Below are 18754 nucleotides of genomic sequence, written 5' to 3'. Positions count from 1 at the left end.
AGCTCTGCTTTCCTTCATGGGTATCGAAGACGCGCCCCAGGTTCCGGGACTAACGCGCCTCGAAGCTGTGCGACTGTCAGCGCAACGTAAGTTAGTGCGTGACCCGGTCTGCAGCACTAAGGGTCGAGAGGACAAGTTCTGCTTGCGGCGAGGAATGGAACGACGGGACCGGCAGTTGGAGGGCGCCTGCTCAGCTGCACGATCAGAAGCCGACAACACGTCTTTCTCGACCTCGGACATTCACGACGCCGATTCTGAGAACTCGTCCCGCGGTCAACCGACGTGTCCCAAGGCAAGTGTACGTAAATGCGCGCGAGAGCTGCAGTGGTTCATGTGCGCACCATATGAACCACTGCACCATGTGACCCCCCCCCGTCCCCACCCCCGTACGCAGGACTATGTGCCCAGAACTGCCATTTAAAAGAAAGCGTGTTTGCCATATCTAATATATGGGCTATTTGTGGAAGGGATTAGTGTCGAGATCTCCAGAATGATCCAAAATGCGGAGACCCATTGTAAAATACGGAGATTTTGTGCCGTGGTTATGTTTCAACACAGAGTGATGGCGCGAGGTACATCACGAAAAAAATAATTGCTTGAGACAAGTTCCGCCTTTCCATAGCTTATCCGAAGAAAGCGTTATGGATCGCCACAGGCGAGTCAATAATGCGATTACCTTTTGACTATGTCGCATAAATTTTATTCGTTCTTAAGGCGCAGGTCACCAGCCATGTACGAGGGCCACATGCGACACACGTGTTTGAGAGCTCGACTGGTTACCGATGGACGCGGGCTCGGATCCCGTCCGGTGGCCCAAATTTCGGCCGCAGCAATATACTTAGATTTAGGTGCGTGTTAAAGAAATCTGGGTGGTCCTAACTTCCATATATTTCCACTACATACATGGGTCGCGGTTTTGGGGCCTAAAACCCCGGCAGCGATAATTACCTGGGTGCCGTTTCTCTTGTTTATAACCTATACCTCGCCATATTGTGCTTGAACACAAGTTATTGGCAAATTAACCACCGAGATTGATCCACAATCATTTGCTTTTATGCCTGTGCAAACTTTTGAAGCACCATTTTCACCCAACTCGTGCACGAGCAAAATCCGTGTCTCCTCCCCCTCCTTTTTTTAAAATGAAGGAGATGAAAGAAGCACGCTTAAAATCGCGCGCTTATGCTTCCAGCTTTTGCGATAGTAAACCATATCAGCCATGTACCGTTTATCATTGCTGCATCGTCTGCTGAACGTTGACCCAGCCTATAGAAATGCGCGTATTAACGTGCGCGTGCTTTAGGTACCGATATGGCGCTCTACACACTTTTAATATAAGCAATCAACGATAGGTGGAAGATTGTGAAAGCAATCTCTCCGCGCCACTTCGTGCAGGACCAACTTCCGCACTGCGACGGTACGTTCCTGGACGCTGGTGTGAGACTTGTCAGGGACGAAGATTGCCTCAACGGGCCCCAGAGGCTCGTGGCCGACGGCTTCCTTACGCAAGAAGAGTGTGCAACCTTGCTGAAGCTCAGCGTGAGGATGCAAACACAACTTCTATATGCGCAACTATACAGCGTGGTATTGCGTGTATGGACGTACAGGGTGTTTCAAGAAATGTGTCCAATATTATTTAAATATTACAGAAAAGAGGCATCTACGCGCTACCTGCGGCGTCCCTTTTACTGTGGAAGAAGGCATATTCAGATGCGCGCAACGATTAATTAGTGCCGTATCGGTAGGAATTGTACGATTCACGTGTATTGATGCCTGGCGCGATTGCACGCTTCTGCCACGCACTAATGCACGCGTCAGGACATGGAGGAAGGAAAGATAGGAGAGGGCATGCCCAGCCGGCGCGCTACGTGAAAAGTTTGGAGGAAATGACATCATGGTGGCAATTTTCACTGGGCACAATGGCGGCGTTGCTATGGTTACGTGTTGCGCAGTGTAGCTGGTCTAGCAGTGAGCGGCCGCGGCGGCATGTGTGCCTCCGCAGGTCTCGTGCTGAGCCGTGGCAGACAATATTCGTGCTCTGCGCGGCGTTATTGGTTACGCGGTGTTCTCCTGGCAGTTGTTGTACTCTTAAGCAACGTTTACAAAACCTTTCGTCCACCACGGGGCCTGAACAGTGCGTAGAACGAGCGCATATCTATGTGTCGTGCGGCGGATGACGCGGATGAAGTATTTGAAGTGTTCCGCGAAATTGCGTTGGGCACCATGAAGAAGCGGAACGACGACGAACGCCTTGTTGGTCAGGGAAGGTTGGGCAGTGCTCCTGTTTGTGGCAACGGACGAAGCTGTTGTGCCCAGCAAGACGGAATGAGGACCATGTGCACATACGTAGTTTGGTGTTCAGTATGTGTACAGTAACAACTTGTATGTGTGTAATGAAACAGCTTTCCTGCTCCGCTTGTTATACCCACCACCAGCATTGTAATCTCAACGTAACAGCAACCGCGTTCAAGTGTCACTTGCAGCGTGCTCAAAGTCACCACGGTCGCAGAATGCTGACGCCGGTGATTCACGCGGAACACGGACACAGTGGCCGGACGCTGCGTTGGCCTTGTGTCGGAATGCAACTGTATAAGAAGGCGCACGACCGATCGTAATGTCTGTACAGTGCGTGAATTAATGACGTGAGCACACTCGCCGTTGTCAGTGCATCTAGCGCGTGTTCTCTTGTACTTGCTTCGTTGTATAGGGGAGCTGTTACTCGCTGGTAATACTCAGACGAAATGATTTCGCCGAAGGTGTCGCGCTGGCTCAGAGTGTTGAGCGCCGTTCCATTAGTTTCTGATCGTCACGACACACGCGCTGCGCGGCCCACGTGCTTTCCGAGCCGGAGAGAGAGTCGCGCCTTCTGCTTCACATTCGGATGTAAACAAGGGAGGAGAATTCGCCCAGTCAATATGGCCGACTTCCGGCTTCACCACGGCTTCTCGAGTGACGTCAGAGCCTAAGTTTTTTTCCTTCCTCCGTGGTTAGGGACAAATGCGTGTGCAGGGTTGCCTAATGGGGGGGGGGGGGGGTCACAGCGCCTGGCTTTTCTGCTAAGTCACGGCATGGGGCAGATGTTGCACCCTCCTTAGGTGGCTATAGAGTAAGGCGGAAAATGAAGCATTCGTACATTTCGAAGCTCTAAAGTACTGTAAAGAGGGTATTTTTTGTCAGTAAGCACATGTATAAAGGAGTTATATTTGGCATTGGTTGCGGGCAAACAATCCACGGCCCCGTTCGCGCTTTCCTAACGAGTCGCACTGCTATGCAATAGGTATGAGCACTACGCGCTCAAATCCTTGTGTCTTGCCCCAGTAAAGGTACAGCGCAGAGGGCGATAATCCTCCCCTCCCCCCTCTCTCTCTTCGACCTCGTTAGGAGGCGCCTAGCCAAAAGCTTGGACGGCATGCCATGGCTAGGGTATGCGTTATATGCAAAGTAAAATGAGATGTGTCACGATAAATTATGTTTCGCCGGTACATACGTTAATCGGTTCGTCGTTACTTTTCTTGTTTGCTTGGTTGCTCGTATGCTTAAATGCTTGCTCTCTGTGGAAACAGTGTGAAGGTGAAATGTTGCAAGAAGAACTCAACAACTCGCCCACACAACTCGCAGGAGACCGCCATTAGCGGAAGCGGGTACGGCAAGCGCTTTCCGAATACGAAGTATGAAGACTTTAGCGGCGTCACGTTAAAGAATCTGAAGCAGGTAATCGCCCATTAATTAGACAATTATGATTCTAATCGCACAGATACATAATTTTATCTCTATCTATCTATCTATCTATCTATCTATCTATCTATCTATCTATCTATCTATCTATCTATCTATCTATCTATCTATCTATCTATCTATCTATCTATCTATCTGTCTGTCTGTCTGTCTGTCTGTCTGTCTGTCTGTCTGTCTGTCTGTCTGTCTGTCTGTCTGTCTGTCTGTCTGTCTGTCTATCTATCTATCTATCTATCTATCTATCTATCTATCTATCTATCTATCTATCTATCTATCTATCTATCTATCTATCTATCTATCTATCTATCTATCTATCTATCTATCTATCTATCTATCTATCTATCTATCTATCTATCTATCTATCTATCTATCTATCTGAGAAAGTATACAATGTTGCAGCGGCAAATGTTAGCACCAGCGAAAAAAAAAATCCCCCACCTCCCCGAAGGAAAGGTGAGGAAAGGTGAATCCATTTCTTGCGCCAAGAGAGGGTACCGTTGCCGGCAGACATTCGCCTTCACCGACTTGTGCCATCGCCTTGAGGGGCGCCCAGCCAGCGAACCCTCGAGATTGAGGAGTGAGCGGACGGGAGAGTAGGGTCACTAGGGTGCCAGCGTTGTCGGCTTGGTGTTGGGGTTTTACAGCGTCGTCTCGAGCACACATTTCCGGATGTTCATTAAAGGCACCCAGCCAGCGAACGGTTGAGAGAAATGTGTGAGCGGACGGGAGAGTGAGGCGCAGGGAGAAAAGAGAGCGAATGGTGAGACAAGGAGTGGGGAAGCACTGCATCTAGCCATCCTCTCCTACACTCTCTTGCACCACATGCTCCGGTTGCGATGGGCGAAGATAAACGCGCATGCCCGCAGTTTTATGGGACTGAGAGCGGAGAGGGAACTCCTGCCCGCGCGCGGACAACGCTGGATGCCTGACATAGCCCCACTAAGAAATGCATTCGCATTTAAAACGTCGGTGCCCGGTTTTCAAGGAGTCATCGATTTTTGTATTCCCCAGCTTGTTGCATAATTTCAGCCCCGTGCGCCTCTCCTAGCTGTGTCGTATACCGAAGGCCAGGCGCACATCCGTAGCAAAACATGGCGTCATAACCGAACTTCCCCGCTGTCTCTCTCTGCAGCTCAAGTTGATCTGATAATTTGAGTGCGTCGCCGTGTGTTCACTCATCTTCACAGCAACTCAAGGAGTCGACCATCGATGTCTCGGCCGCCAAGCTCGTGCTGCTGACTGCGGATAGGTCTCGTCTCTACGTGGAAGCTTACTTCCGATTGAAACAAAGGCTCCACGCGCATTTCGTTCATCTGGCCTGCAGAAATGCCACCGAACGTAAGTGCATAGAGAAGTTGCCCGTAACAGTACCCAACATGGCATAAGCATATAAACTGGCAGCTCAGATGTGTGAGTAGGTGCCGCTGTGTGAGAATTATGGGGAGAACTAGGCATCCTTAAAGACGTTCCTCTAAACTTCGGTAGATACTGTCAACTGTTGAAGTACAGATACCCTATAGCCCACAGAGCCCACGAACTTTGGGAAAATCGATAACCACGTACTATCGTGTCTAGGAAAAAAGGAAAATTTATTGTACATGTAACCTGTACATAAGCAAACGAAACAATGGGAAGTAAAAACAGTAGTTACATTTTGCAAATGAACACTAAAACACCAATTCACCTGTGGTTATTCAACTGTACAGAATTTAAAGAAACAATAAACTGTACCGAATTTGTCACATTTCGGAGGTTATCACGCATGCACGAGTGCTATAGTGGGAGCTTCGTTAGTACGCAACAACTGGGAACTGCAGCTCTCCCTTCCTTACATTAGAGAGACGTGTGTGCCATCGTCGAAGAAAAACCTCTTCCCGGTGTTTCCAGCTCTTCATCGAGGTAATTCTACACAATCAAACACATGCTCTGGATTGACGGGTAGGCGCCTTTATGAGGTTTGCGGTGCGCTTCCACTAAACAGCGTCGCGACCACAGTACGTAAAAAAGTCACGGTAAATACAAGCCGTGTGAACAGTCCCTGCTTATGTTTTCGTGCCGGATGTGCGAAAGCCAAAGAGGCGTCGCGCCATGTGCCAGACGCTTTTCGCCACGGAGAACTAGAACATAGCGTGTTGTGCCGTCTCCCTTTTGCCGCAGTTGGGGCGATGGTAATTTAGAACGGCTCCGCTTTGTGCTAACGTCAGACACATAGGCAATGCCCCGCATCTTCTGAACCAGTCAAGCTCACGCAAATCGCGAGGTGCGTAATTGCAACGCCACAGTTTCCATTTTGCTGCGCTGAATTTTCTATTTCTCGCTCTTTGCTATGTGTGCTACTTGCCACCATTTCACTTATCACTTGGGATGAAACATCTAAACATCTTCCAAATTACATAAACATATTGATTATGCTGTTATTTTCAAGGAACTATATGGACACTGTAAAATTGTATTTAGAAAAAAAGGCTTGATCATTTAGAGTACTATGTATGCAAACTGTGGAGAGCCTCTCTCTTGTACTACGAGCTATATAGCAGCCAAAAGTCGAGCCAGTGTTGAAATACGGCCACAGGGGTGCATGTGTTTAGTAAAAGTGTTTAACGATTTAGAGTTGTAGGTACTCAACTATAAGAGAGCATTAAGCCGTCCTGTGGGCCTCACACTTGAAGACGTGTGTTTAAAAAAAAGTGGTTAATGATTTAGAGTACTCGGTACTCTACTATGGGAGAACTGAAAGTACTTAGTCTTAGCGACGAGATCAAAAAGTCTTAATAGTCTCTACGTTCTTAGTGATGTCGCTCTTGAAGTCTTAATTGTCTCTACGTTCTCAGTGTTGTCGCAAGTTTTCATCACTCCAACCAACCAATGCTTGTAATCTATGAATAAACCAAGGCATCTGGCAAATATCGTGAATTGAACGACAAGAAAACACCTTTTATGTAAAGAAGTCCGTCGTGATGATGTAGGTAAAGTATTATGGAGGTGCACGAAGAAAGGAGTTTTTGGTTTCTTGTGAAGTACAACATAACCTCCCTTGCGCTTTTCGGAGCCTTCCGTAATCATTCGTTCGTCCTCGATAAACGCACATTTAACGCGACGGCTTACATTAGACAGTGAATTTATTTGAACAAGATTTACTACCGAACAAAGTTCACTTTCTAGAAAACTTGGGGCTGCGATTGTAAAAGAATTGACAGGATGTTCACGTACGAGGTGGGCACAAGCTCGTGGTTACCGGACTTCAATGTCGATGACTGTATTATACACCCGACGCGTGGTAGATATAAGCAATATGCGTTTAATGGCTTGGTGAAAAGAAAAATCGGGGATAACAGGGGTAAAACAAAACAGCCTACACGCGTAGGTAACGTTACATTCAACCCTCAGGTCGCGGGATCGAATCCCAGCTGCGGCAGCTGCATTTCCGATGGAGGCGGAAATGTTGTAGGCCCGTGTGCTCAGAATTGGGTGCATGTCAAAGAATCCCAGTTGGTCGAAATTTCTGGAGCTCTCCACTGAGGTGCCTCTCATAATCATATGGTGGTTTTGAGATGTTAAACCCCACATGTCAATAATCAAATCAACGTTAAATTCAACAAAAGTTCCCCCGAAGAATAAAGAATCAAAGCCGGTTGCACTCCAAGTGAAAGCTGTAGGTATACAGCGAAGCATCGATTTACATGTGTTTTGCTTTGTATTTTATCTTGTGTTCATACGCTCTTTTCTCTCACTTTGTGTTCTCTTCCTGTGTCTATCTGCTCTTTTCTGTTCCTTTCGCGCGAATACGTGCTTTATTCGCCATTGTCTTTTTTCTGTTCTACGGCTTACTTTCTGCTGTTGTATACGTAATTTGCTGCTCCAAGCGTAGTGCGTCTATACTCGAGGACAACTTTTGCTGGCAATGAAGGGAAAGCTAGAGGTGCCAATTTTCCGCACTTGTTACTGCGCGATGTAGTCAGGTATGTCATGCTTTCCGTACTGCCGTGGACAATGATGGCTGTGCGCGACCAGCGTTTCATATCGACGTGCGCCGCTTGCAGCTCGAGATACGCGAAGAAGACTAGGCTTTTCTCACGCGTTCGGAAACTCGAACTGACAACTCGCTCTCTGGATTTCGTGCCGACCGCTTGTGCCCCCGCGATCTCCGACGACAGCGCAGCTCTGGTCGACTGGGCTCGCCCTACGCCATCTCCTGACGCCGGCAAGACCTCTCGCCGAGTGGCGCCCCGTCCTCAGACTCCTGCGACCGTGTCCATCTTTCCTATCTCCTCTTTACTTCCGTCGTTTCCTGTCGTTCACTGTCCCTGCGCCTCGCTCTCTCCTTCCTCTTTATATCTTTACCTTTTAAACCTATCCTTTTAATCCCTTCTTTACACCCACCCCTCGGGAGCTACTGTTGAGGTGTACTCCCCCTGAGAGACAGTTAGGGGGCTCACTTTTCTTTTCATTTAAAAATGACTCTCACAAATAACTTACAATGAATAAATTAAAACAAGTACGAACATCTTACTAATGTGAGCTGCGCCCTGTGGCAAAGGGTGTCATAAAAAAAAACGAAGGCGGTATTTTTCACATCTCAGGTTGAAAATAAGAACACAATTGTCGGACTGTATTGGTTGGCGGTAGGATACGGGAGCCTATGACTGGGTTAATAGTGTTGACATCGCTGCATTGCCAACCAAAGCTGTCCGCGAGTTTCACGTTTGGAAGTACCTACTTTTGCGAACACCTGTTCTTCTTGCTGAAGGTTAACAAGTCAGCTCTCCTGTCGCGGATGACCAGTGAACACCTGCGATCGACCATTAGGATCGCCTCCGCACTAATAGTTAATGTGGATGCTTCTTCTTTCGGCGCCGCTAAGCATTGCCAGGCGTAGGCCAGCGTTTTTGGAATCTTATTTATAGAACTTCAGCAGTTATGTGCATGGAGTTTGATATCTTTTCGAAGTGGTTCTCGCATAATTTTCGCTCCTGTTGCGATTAATAACTCTGTGCTCGAGTAAGCTGCAGAGACACGTCTGATCTTATCGTGAGGCACACCATACGGTCACAACGTGTTGACAAGAAGTACATCACGGTATCGGCGTCCAAAGTTTACTACATACGAATGCGGCATTCAAATAGCTTTCATAAATTACCAGTATATGTAATAAGGGAAAGGCCTCTTTTCGAATAACAACGTTCGCAGAAATTTGGTATAAACTAAGCCCCCTTTCTCGCCCCCTTGTTTTCTTACCTTTCTTGACTGTACCGACCCTAGCGAGACTGAATTTCTCGACTGCGGCCCACCAGCTGAGGAGAGTGTGATGCTCCTGTGGTAGACTATACTAAGCGGTGGTCGCGAACCCTGCAAAGGGTGTGAAATGTCCGCCTCGGTGGGTCAGTGGCTGGGGTGCTCAGCTGCTGGGTCGCGGTTTAGATCTCAGCCGTCGCGGTCTCATTTCGCTGAAGGCGAAATCGTAGAGGCCCGTGCACTGTGCGATGTCAGAGCACGTCAAAGAACGCTAGAAGGTCGAAATTTTCGGAGCTCTACACAATGGCGCCTCTCGTATCCAGGTTTTCGGACGTATAACCCCGGATATTTGTTAAAGAGGATGCTAGTAAATATCATCCGAACAGCAGCGTAATTGCAAAAATTACCGCCACCTCTACAACCATGCACAAGCTTTGACTGTTTTATTGCTATTACAGAGACAGTCGCGACGCTTTTGCGCCGTCGCCGTTATGTCCCCTATAACGTCAGAACTGATAGGATCTCCCAGCATGACGTTCGTTGTACCCTGAGGGCAATAGCTCGCAAGGTGAAGCGGAGATCAAACGAGCCGGCCCATCTCGGTCGCTTTGAGATGCATGCGGCGAGATCCCTTCGCCTCTTGGACCGGCCTTCGAATGCTCGAGCAGAAAGGAAATGCCCCGGCCGAGTTTAACGAGCGTGAAAAGACGCGAGGAGGGTGCTGCTTAAGCAGAAAGTGCGAATTTTGATTTTATGGGTGTGCGTGCTATCTAGCTATCTCACCAGCCATAAGCGGGCGGCTCGTATACCCTTCTATGTGCTGCACTCTCAAAGCAAAGAGCGTGCGAAAAGTGTCCCTGGAGCGGCCGTATTCTCTTACACCAGCTTTTTGTAGAGTTGCGGAAGATCGCGTCCGGAAGAGATAGATGCAAGCCTCGCTTCGTATAACATTGCAATTTGTTGCGATGGCATTCGTAAGTTTTGTTTTTTTTTCTGTTATTTCTTCTTGAATCGCCATTAGCATTCGATGTTTTTTCCACGGTTGTGACTCCACGCAGGTTCCACCACGAATAGAACGGACATGAGTCACGTCATTCATTCGGACAACTGCCAGTTCCAGCAGAACGGCAGCTGCCCGGCGATTCGAAAAGACCTTGTCGCCCGGGAATTCAGCGCGGCCGTCTACTTGAACGCCGACGTCCATGGAGGCGAGATGGTGCTGGCGATGACTCCTCGAACCAGTATTCGCGTGAGTACACATTGAGCACAGGTAGACGCGTGGCGTTGTCCACTATGCGTTAAGACGTGATCTGCAGTAAATGCAGTCCAGAACAACCGTATTCCCGTATTCGTTAAATAGTCTGGTTATCCTTCATTAGGAACTGCGAACTCTCTTCAAGGCCGTGAAGCAGTTTGCGACTTTTTAATCGGCGTGTCGACATGCTTTCCTGCTTACGTACTGAAAAGCAGTGATGTGGAAACCTACCGAAGAAGCGTCCAGATTCCTTATTCCGGCATGGTCAAGACCAGATGTGCTTCTGACGTACTCTCGACTTCACTCTTGTTTGCGATGCTCGATCCAAACCCATTTGTGTCGTATCCTAAAGAGAGGTTCCCTAACCGCTGATCGTGATAAAAATAATACGAGGGACGTCCCTGGCACGAGTTAGAAGCCGCTTTTAGCAATAAAATTGTGCCATATATTGTCTCGCGGTGTTCAATTAGAACAGTGAAGCGTTTTTTTTCTTCTTTGCAACTCGGAATGCTCATCGTTGCGCATGTCTCCTAAACGTACTTCAGCGCCGTTACTTAAATTTATAGTTAAGCACTCGTACCTTTAATCCTGTTTGTTTCTTTAGTACCATGAAGCGCCCTTACACTTGTATACTCAAATCTCATATAATGAACATGCATATAACGAATTATTGGTTATAGCGAAGTCGACCAATAGTCTTGCCACGGATACACCGTTAGTGATACACGTTTACAACGACTTTTTGGATATAACGAACGTATTTTTTGTGGCAGATGTGACTTTTTTATAATGAGGTTGGAGTGCATACTATCCCACCAATCCTACCGACAGAAAGCACGACATTTCATCCATTTCAATTAATTTAATCTTGCGTCACAATAAAGTACAGGTAAACACATCAATGAACGTCCTTTGTTTTCCCAAGCCTAATTGTCTGTTCATGTGCTCGTGGCGTGTATGGCTGAATGTAACGTGTCATTCTCTTTCTTCTAATTTGATTTCTCAATTAATCGTTATGTTCCAACACACCCAACTCAACGCTCCAAAGCAAAAAATATGTACAGTGGTATAGAAACGCGCGTTAACAGTTGCCATTGATGGAGTAAGCGGCACCTGGAAATGATGCTTTTAGATGCGGAGAATCTCTTGCTCGGTTGTGTGTCGCGCGTTATTTGTCCGCGCTCACACTACTCACGCGCGACTCTTCCTCTTCCCACTCTCCAACAGCTGTTCTTTACTCTCCCCACATCTCTGCTACCACCTGCTTGCACTCGCTCCCCCATTGCGCATTGGCGTCCCCTCCCCTCTTTCTCCTCTCCTACACACTCCCTCTCCTGCCTCGCAGCATGTGCACCAACGCTGAGAGCGTCTGCTAGCGAGTTTTTTTTATAAAAAAAATTGGCAGATCCCATGTACAGTGGGAATCGATGATATGCGAAGCACGAATGGGAAATGTTGATATGTCCCTTTAATATCAGCAGAATGTTACGAGGTGGAGGTAAATGATGACGTACATGAGTTCCGTGTCATGATTATCATGTTTAGATGCGTCATTTACCTTCGTAATCTATTCACGTCACGGGATACCAAATTTAGTATATGTGGAGCTAGCGAAACGGCCGCGAGCACGCTATGAGCGTGGCATGTTGTCATGTTCTTACGTGACACACGAGCAGGCGCGCGGAGCGGCCGATGGGCTTGGCCTAACGGTCCCGACGTGGGAGTCGCCCGCTGCGCGATGACGCGCGCCTTGCAGGACCGCAATAAAGTTTCGCTACCAACGCGTATCAGGATTATCATGTTTGCACCAGTCATATATTTCGTCATCGATTGACGTCAAGTAACACCAAATTTGCTGTATGTAGAGCTAGCAAAACGGCCGCGAGCGCATCATGAAGGGCTCAATATACTCCAATGTAGCGTTGACGCGCTCTCTCGCTGGGCACAGCGACGCTACGTTAGCAAAACGTGAGCACTCTACAGTATGAGGCCAGGCGCGACCAGCGTCCGTCGGCGTGGCCCGACGGTAACCGGCGCGAAATGTGACATGCTGCATCTCGCGCCGATGCGTTACCCAGAAAACACTGCGTCTTCCTCTTTTCGTGAAAGAGCGACGCCGGACGCGCTGAAACGCGCATGCGTCAAAGAAACGCAGCGCTGCTCGCACCTGCGAGTATATGGCAGGACTGGTGCCTGGCGTGGCAACGCCGGCGTGACGCGACGAAATGAACGCTGGTGAGCACGTGCACCACGTCACGTCGAAATGCATTGGCGCCTTGACCGTGGCATGTAGTCATGTTCTCACATGACACGCATGTCATGATCATCATGTTTGCACCAGTCACATACCTTCGTCATTGATTGGTGTCACGTAATACCAAATTTGGCATATGTGAAGATAGCGAAACGGCCGTGAGCACATCATGAGCGTGGCATGTAGTCATGTTGTTACAGGACACGCATCTCATGATTATCATGTTTGCACCTGTCACATACCTTCGTCATCCATTCACGCACTGTAATACCGAATTTGGTATATGTGACGCTAGCAAAACGGCAGCGAGCGCATCATGAGCGTGGCATGTAGTCATATTGTTACACGACACCCTTGTCATGATTTTCATTTCAGGGTCTGTCGCTTGTGTTCACCATGCAATCAGGCCATATAATACCAGTTTTGCAACATGCCATGTTTACGAAACCACCGCAAGAGCTGCAAGACCATAAAGTGTAAATCATGACATTCATGACATACATGTCACGATTTTCATGTTATGACTAGTCAAATATGTTCTTCATATACTCATGCTATGCCATACCAAATTTGGTTTTGATACCATTATAGATACGGCCAGGAGAGCTAAAAGTCGTAAGCGGCGAAATAGATAGATAGATAGATAGATAGATAGATAGATAGATAGATAGATAGATAGATAGATAGATAGATAGATAGATAGATAGATAGATAGATAGATAGATAGATAGATACGCTCAAAGTCGCCGAAGTTCGGTAAGAAATGCTTCGCGTTTAAAAAAATAGGCCGACTGCTCACGCTGCACAACCGCGATGCTCTGTATCACCCCATGAGATGCCTTCATTTCATGCCTTCAGATGCCTTCATTTTTTTCCTCCTCGCCATTCCAGGCTGTCATACCCCCGAAGTGCGGCCGCATAGTAGCCCTGAACAGCCGCAACCCTCACGGTGTGCTGCCCGTCTTCAGGGGGCGCCGCTGCGCTCTACTTACGTGGATGACGTACCAGCGAGACGTAGAAGATCCGGATCTGTCGGAGTGTCGGAAGATGCTGGGATTCGACGACGGATACTCGCCCAACGTAGGCCAATATAGTGATGCCTACAAGTCGGGCTGACTAGAAGTAGCCGGCTACCGCCTCAACGAGCAACTCAGCCGTTGTTACTAACACAGTGGAACTGCAGAGGTCTCAAGAACCACAAGAAGCGGGCTCATTTCCGCCTCTATCTTGAGACCTTTGAGTTCCTTGTTGCCGTGGTTGCCCTTCAGGAACCCGGCTCGGACGTCAAACTCACAAATTACACTACATTTCAACACAACCTGGAGACATGTATACTTGTTCACAAGCAATATACCGCCCAGAAAGTCACACTCCCCACAACACCGCCTTTCCCATACACAATGGTGTCGGTGCTGCCTATAAGGCGATCTGACCCACCTGTTCATATTTTAAACATTTACTGTCCCCCAAAGCTTAAGAACGTCACGTTCAGCGAAACTTTCACACAAGCTATGCAGGTGGCAGGACGAGACCCCCTCCTGATCGTCGGCGACTTCAATGCCCCAAGCAGGTTATGGGGTTACCCACGAGAGGACACGCGTGGAAGGAAGCTTGCGGAACTTCTTTCTACACTTGGACTCACCCTCCACACTGATCCCGCCAGCCCAACACGTGTAGGCAACTCTGTTCAACGAGATACTTGCCCGGACCTCACAATTACACGCAACATACGCCATGCCGACTGGCTGAACACACAGGACACTCTCGGTAGTGATCATTGTGTATTAAACACAACTGTGTACATGTGTCCCTTAAAACGCCCACTTACACAAGCTCGTATCCCAGACTGGACAACTTTCCGCACCACTCTACCTATTGTAGACCCTCTCCAGTCGGGATACGACACCTGGTCTAAATCACTGACGTCTACACTGAAACAACACGAACAGCTGATACAGCTCACGGAAACTCAAACGGACGTAGACAACCACCTCCTCCATCTTTGGCAGGCCCGCCGCAGCCTCACCAAACGATGGAAAAAACAGAAACATAACAGACGCCTCAAGAAACGCATCCTAGAACTCACGGAGCAAGCTGCGGAATATGCTGCTCAGCTAGCCGACACTAACTGGGTGGACAGGTGCAACACGGCTGCACGCCAGATGTCTGGTCGCAACACGTGGCGCCTGTTTCGCGCTCTCATCGATCCAACACAAACACGCACGGAAACTCAACGTCACTTACATAAGGTCATGCACAACTTTACAGGAACGACAACACAGCTGGCAAACACGCTCAGGGACCGATACCTGTGCACCACCAAGGACCCCCGGACGGCCGCATACTCCTACGCAGGCAAAAAGAACACGCAGTTGGACACCCCGTTCCAGCTCCACGACCTCCAGGCGGCCTTACGCAAGATGAAGCGTGGCACTGCACCAGGGCGTGACCAGGTTACGGTCAAACTGTTGGCCAATCTTCCCGACGCAGCCTACGCCACGCTCCTCAAATACATCAATAGCATTTGGGACGGAGAAACTCCTCTCCCTCTTGAATGGAAATCAGCTCTCGTGACCTTCATCCCGAAGGCAGGTAAACCTATTGACGTGGAGAACCTTCGCCCCATCTCCCTCACGTCTTGTGTCGGCAAGCTGATGGAAACGATGGTGCGCGACAGACTCTCCGAGTTTCTAGAAACACAGCACACTTTTGCGGACACCATGTTTGGATTCCGCCCTCAGAAGTCAGCCCAGGATATACTTCTACAGCTCCACCATGACATATTAGATCCTGTTGAATGCCCCCACAATGACAAGGTAGTCCTGGCCTTGGATCTTAAAGGAGCATTCGACAACGTGAAGCATGAGGTAATCCTTGACCACCTCAGTCAGACCAACTGTGGTTATAAAACATTCAATTATGTTAGACAGTTTCTTACAGACCGTCGAGCCTACATACGCATACAAGATGAGGAACATGGGCCTTACGTCATCGGCTCGAGGGGAACTCCTCAAGGCGCGGTCCTCTCTCCCCTCCTATTTAATATAGCCATGCTTCATCTTCCCCCCAAATTGGCTTCTTTACCAGGGATACATCACGCTCTTTACGCGGATGATATCACGATCTGGGCCACGCAAGGTAACCTGGGTCACATGGAGTCATGCCTGCAAGCAGCAGCGACTGTAGTCGACGACTACGCAACCTACTGCGGACTCCAGTGTGCCCCGGCTAAGTCAGAATTTGTGCACGTGCGTCCCTCCCCTCAGGACACAACTCAGCTCCATATCAGTCTTCCCTCGGGACCGATCCGTGAGGCCAAGGAGATCCGCGTCCTTGGCCTCTTCATACACCACCAACGCAAGGCCGACACCACAATAGCCAAACTTCGCACGGTGGGAGACCAGGTGGGCCGTATGGTCCGCCGGGTCTCCAACAAGCGGGGCGGATTACGAAGCAGGGATGCAATGCGGCTTGCCCATGCTTTCGTAACGAGTAGAATACTCTACTCGACTCCCTACTTGCACCTACGCAAACACGAGGATGATCAACTCGAGGTCATCCACCGTAAAGTTATCAAGCGGGCTCTCGACCTCCCTATCACCACGTCCAACCAGAGACTTCTGGCCCTAGGCGTGGTGAATACCTACCGGGAACTTCGAGAAGCCCACCTCGTTAACCAATACACGCGCCTTGCACAGACCCATTCCGGTCGCCGCCTCTTGGACCGAATACACATCAAACACGATTACTATATTGAGGAAAGGGTGAGAGTGCCAGAACCTTGGAGACGCGCCCTCCGGGTTCGACCCCTTCCCCGCAACATGTCCAAAGAAAACCACAGTGGTCGCCGCCAGGCGCGCGCGGAAGCGTTGCAGCGACACTTTGGTCAAGAGGAACACGTGTGCTACGTGGACGTTGCCGGCCCGCACCATGGGGGGTGGTATACTGCCGCAGTCATACACAACGCAAACACCGTAAACGGGCTCACTTTCAAAGCCTACAGCGCAACACACGCGGAGGAGGTTGCCATCGCTCTGGCTCTCACCTATCCCTCTTCTAAACATATCATCACCGACTCACGAGGGGCCTGTCGGAACTATCAGCTAGGGTGGGCTTCACCACTTGCTCAGCGCATACTGGAACCTAGCTGCCGATACGTTAATCCAACTCCGCGAAATCTGGTTTGGGCACCCGGTCACCAAGGACTCAGGGGTAACGAACAGGCCGATCAGGCCGCCCGCGCACTCTCTTCCCGGGCTATCTCCCTGTCTTTGGAAGCCTACTCGCAATCAGACAATTCGGCCCTTTCATTCAAAGATATTACCAATTACTACAAGGAGGAGCACCGGCGCTATCCAGACCCTTGTAAGGGACTGCATCGCGCTGACGAGCGCCTCCTTTTAAAACTGTTTACCAATACTGTACTGTGCCCGGCGGTGCTAAAACATTTCAATTCATCCTTTGATGGCACGTGCCAGTTCTGTGGTGAGGTGGCTGACACCTTTCACATCGTCTGGGCGTGCCAGTCTAATCCATCTATCCCCCCCAACCCCAATCCCACGAGAGAGGACTGGGAGGCGGCCCTGCTCGGCTGTCAAGACCTGAAGGCCCAAGAGGCTCTGGTTCAACGTGCGCGGGCGGCGTTGCTTGCCAATGGAGCCCCGGAATAGGGGTTCCACCTAGTGCTGTGAGGGTAGGAGGCCAATAAGGCCCCAACCCAATCACCTCTCTGTAACCATTTAATGGTTATTAAATGTTTTCACCACCACCTACCGCCTCAACAGTGATATCCAAATGCTCGGCTAATTAGAATACAAAAACGAATTTGTTTTCTTTATTGGTTGCCGTATAGTGTAAAACAACTTATTGGAAGCGCGCGTTAGTATGCGGAAATTGCGAATATCAAATCATGTACTGTAGCATTCGGTATTCAAACCGAATGGTGGATACTTGCAAATGTAATATTCTGGCACTAGCTGCTAGGGGCACCGTTTCTGAAGGAGTGCACCGCGACTGGCCCCCAACCGACCGCTATAGTTGAGCGTTGGTTAGAGCCTCAAACAAGCTCCCCCCTCTTACCCCCCCCCCCCTTAAAAAATAAAACAAGATAAAAGTAAGGCAATGACTTAAATTAAGATTCGCATAGATAGGACAAATGTCACAAATATAAGTATGTGTTTAGGAAAGACAAGGAACAAATAACTGTCAGGTTAATTAATGAAAACAACTGAATGAGTGCATGGCTTGCTTGCGGGTACGTGGCGGCAATATGGCGCGTACCCACTACAGACCAGTCTTCTTTTCATCATCAGTGGATTCATTTAATTTGACGACCGCGTGATAGACGATTTTAGCGCTATGAAACCTGAAGTCTACCGAAGTGAACCAAAAGGTCACCGAATGCTAAGCGTTAGCACTATTACAAACGTCTGTGAAAAAGTGAGGTCGACTAAAGTATTCTCCAAGTAGTTTACTTTAATGAGAATGGCAGCGTAGAATGGAAGGCATGTTCGCCTTTTTTAACAAGCCTTTTTTTTTTAACATGTGTTGCAGCTGTACTTCTTCTATAAGACAGTCGTAGTCGACCCATACTCCGTGACAGTTTGCAGTTTTATGACTTTCTGTGCATGCACGGTAGACGCTGCTATGTGCGCTAGTGTTATTTTCTCTCTATTTCTTTCTCCACTATTTTCCTACCCTTTCCACCTTCCCCCGTGTTGGGTAGCAAACCGGGTTCCACCTTGTTAGCCTACCTGCCCTTAATTTTCTCTTTCTCTCACCTTTTCATAGTATGCATTGGTATTCCGATGTGATACGACTGAGCTGTACATTATTTAAGAGTGGCAATAAATAAAGAAAATTGACAGTTTTCTTGGTTATCGCTAAGTAGCCGATAGTGTATGAGCACACGAGAGGCTTTTCAGTTACTTTGACGAGCTCAGTGAATTGCAAGCTCTTTCCCCTCACCCGAGAGCAAATGGCTGTATGAATGAATGAATAAATGAACAAACTTGTTCGTCCCTAGTTAAAAGAAAAAAAAATGACAATGGTACAGAACGAAGGGGTGAAGGACTAATTGCAGTAGGTCCCATCGACGTTCTCAACCCACTGCAGAAGGGCGTCCAGAATGTGGGGCATCGAGCAGCGTAAGGCTGGCTCCCACAGCTCCTCGGTAGAATTTAAGCCTTCCAGGAAAGGAGGTAGAGAGTGATTAGGACAGTGCCACTTGGTATGGTTTAATTCTACTAGAGTGTACTAGACTCTAGCAGAATTAAACCATA

The 18754-nt window shown here is 48.7% G+C and overlaps 1 protein-coding gene across 1 annotated transcript; it reads left to right on the top strand.

Annotated features, from left to right (window-relative positions):
• Positions 1 to 16: 16 nt before the first annotated feature.
• LOC119165004 (prolyl 3-hydroxylase 3) lies at positions 17 to 14760 on the top strand. The gene is made up of 7 exons (XM_075874451.1): positions 17 to 292; positions 721 to 848; positions 1350 to 1536; positions 3616 to 3708; positions 4920 to 5070; positions 10023 to 10213; positions 13365 to 14760. The coding sequence occupies exons 1-7, from the start codon at positions 17 to 19 to the stop codon at positions 13587 to 13589; spliced, it is 1251 nt and encodes a 416-aa protein (XP_075730566.1). The 3' UTR covers positions 13590 to 14760.
• Positions 14761 to 18754: the final 3994 nt, after the last annotated feature.

Source organism: Rhipicephalus microplus, chromosome 9, assembly GCF_043290135.1.
Source record: "Rhipicephalus microplus isolate Deutch F79 chromosome 9, USDA_Rmic, whole genome shotgun sequence".
Lineage (NCBI taxonomy): Eukaryota > Metazoa > Arthropoda > Arachnida > Ixodida > Ixodidae > Rhipicephalus > Rhipicephalus microplus.
Note: the sequence above shows the minus strand (reverse complement) of the source record. Positions and strands in the feature narration are given on the sequence as shown.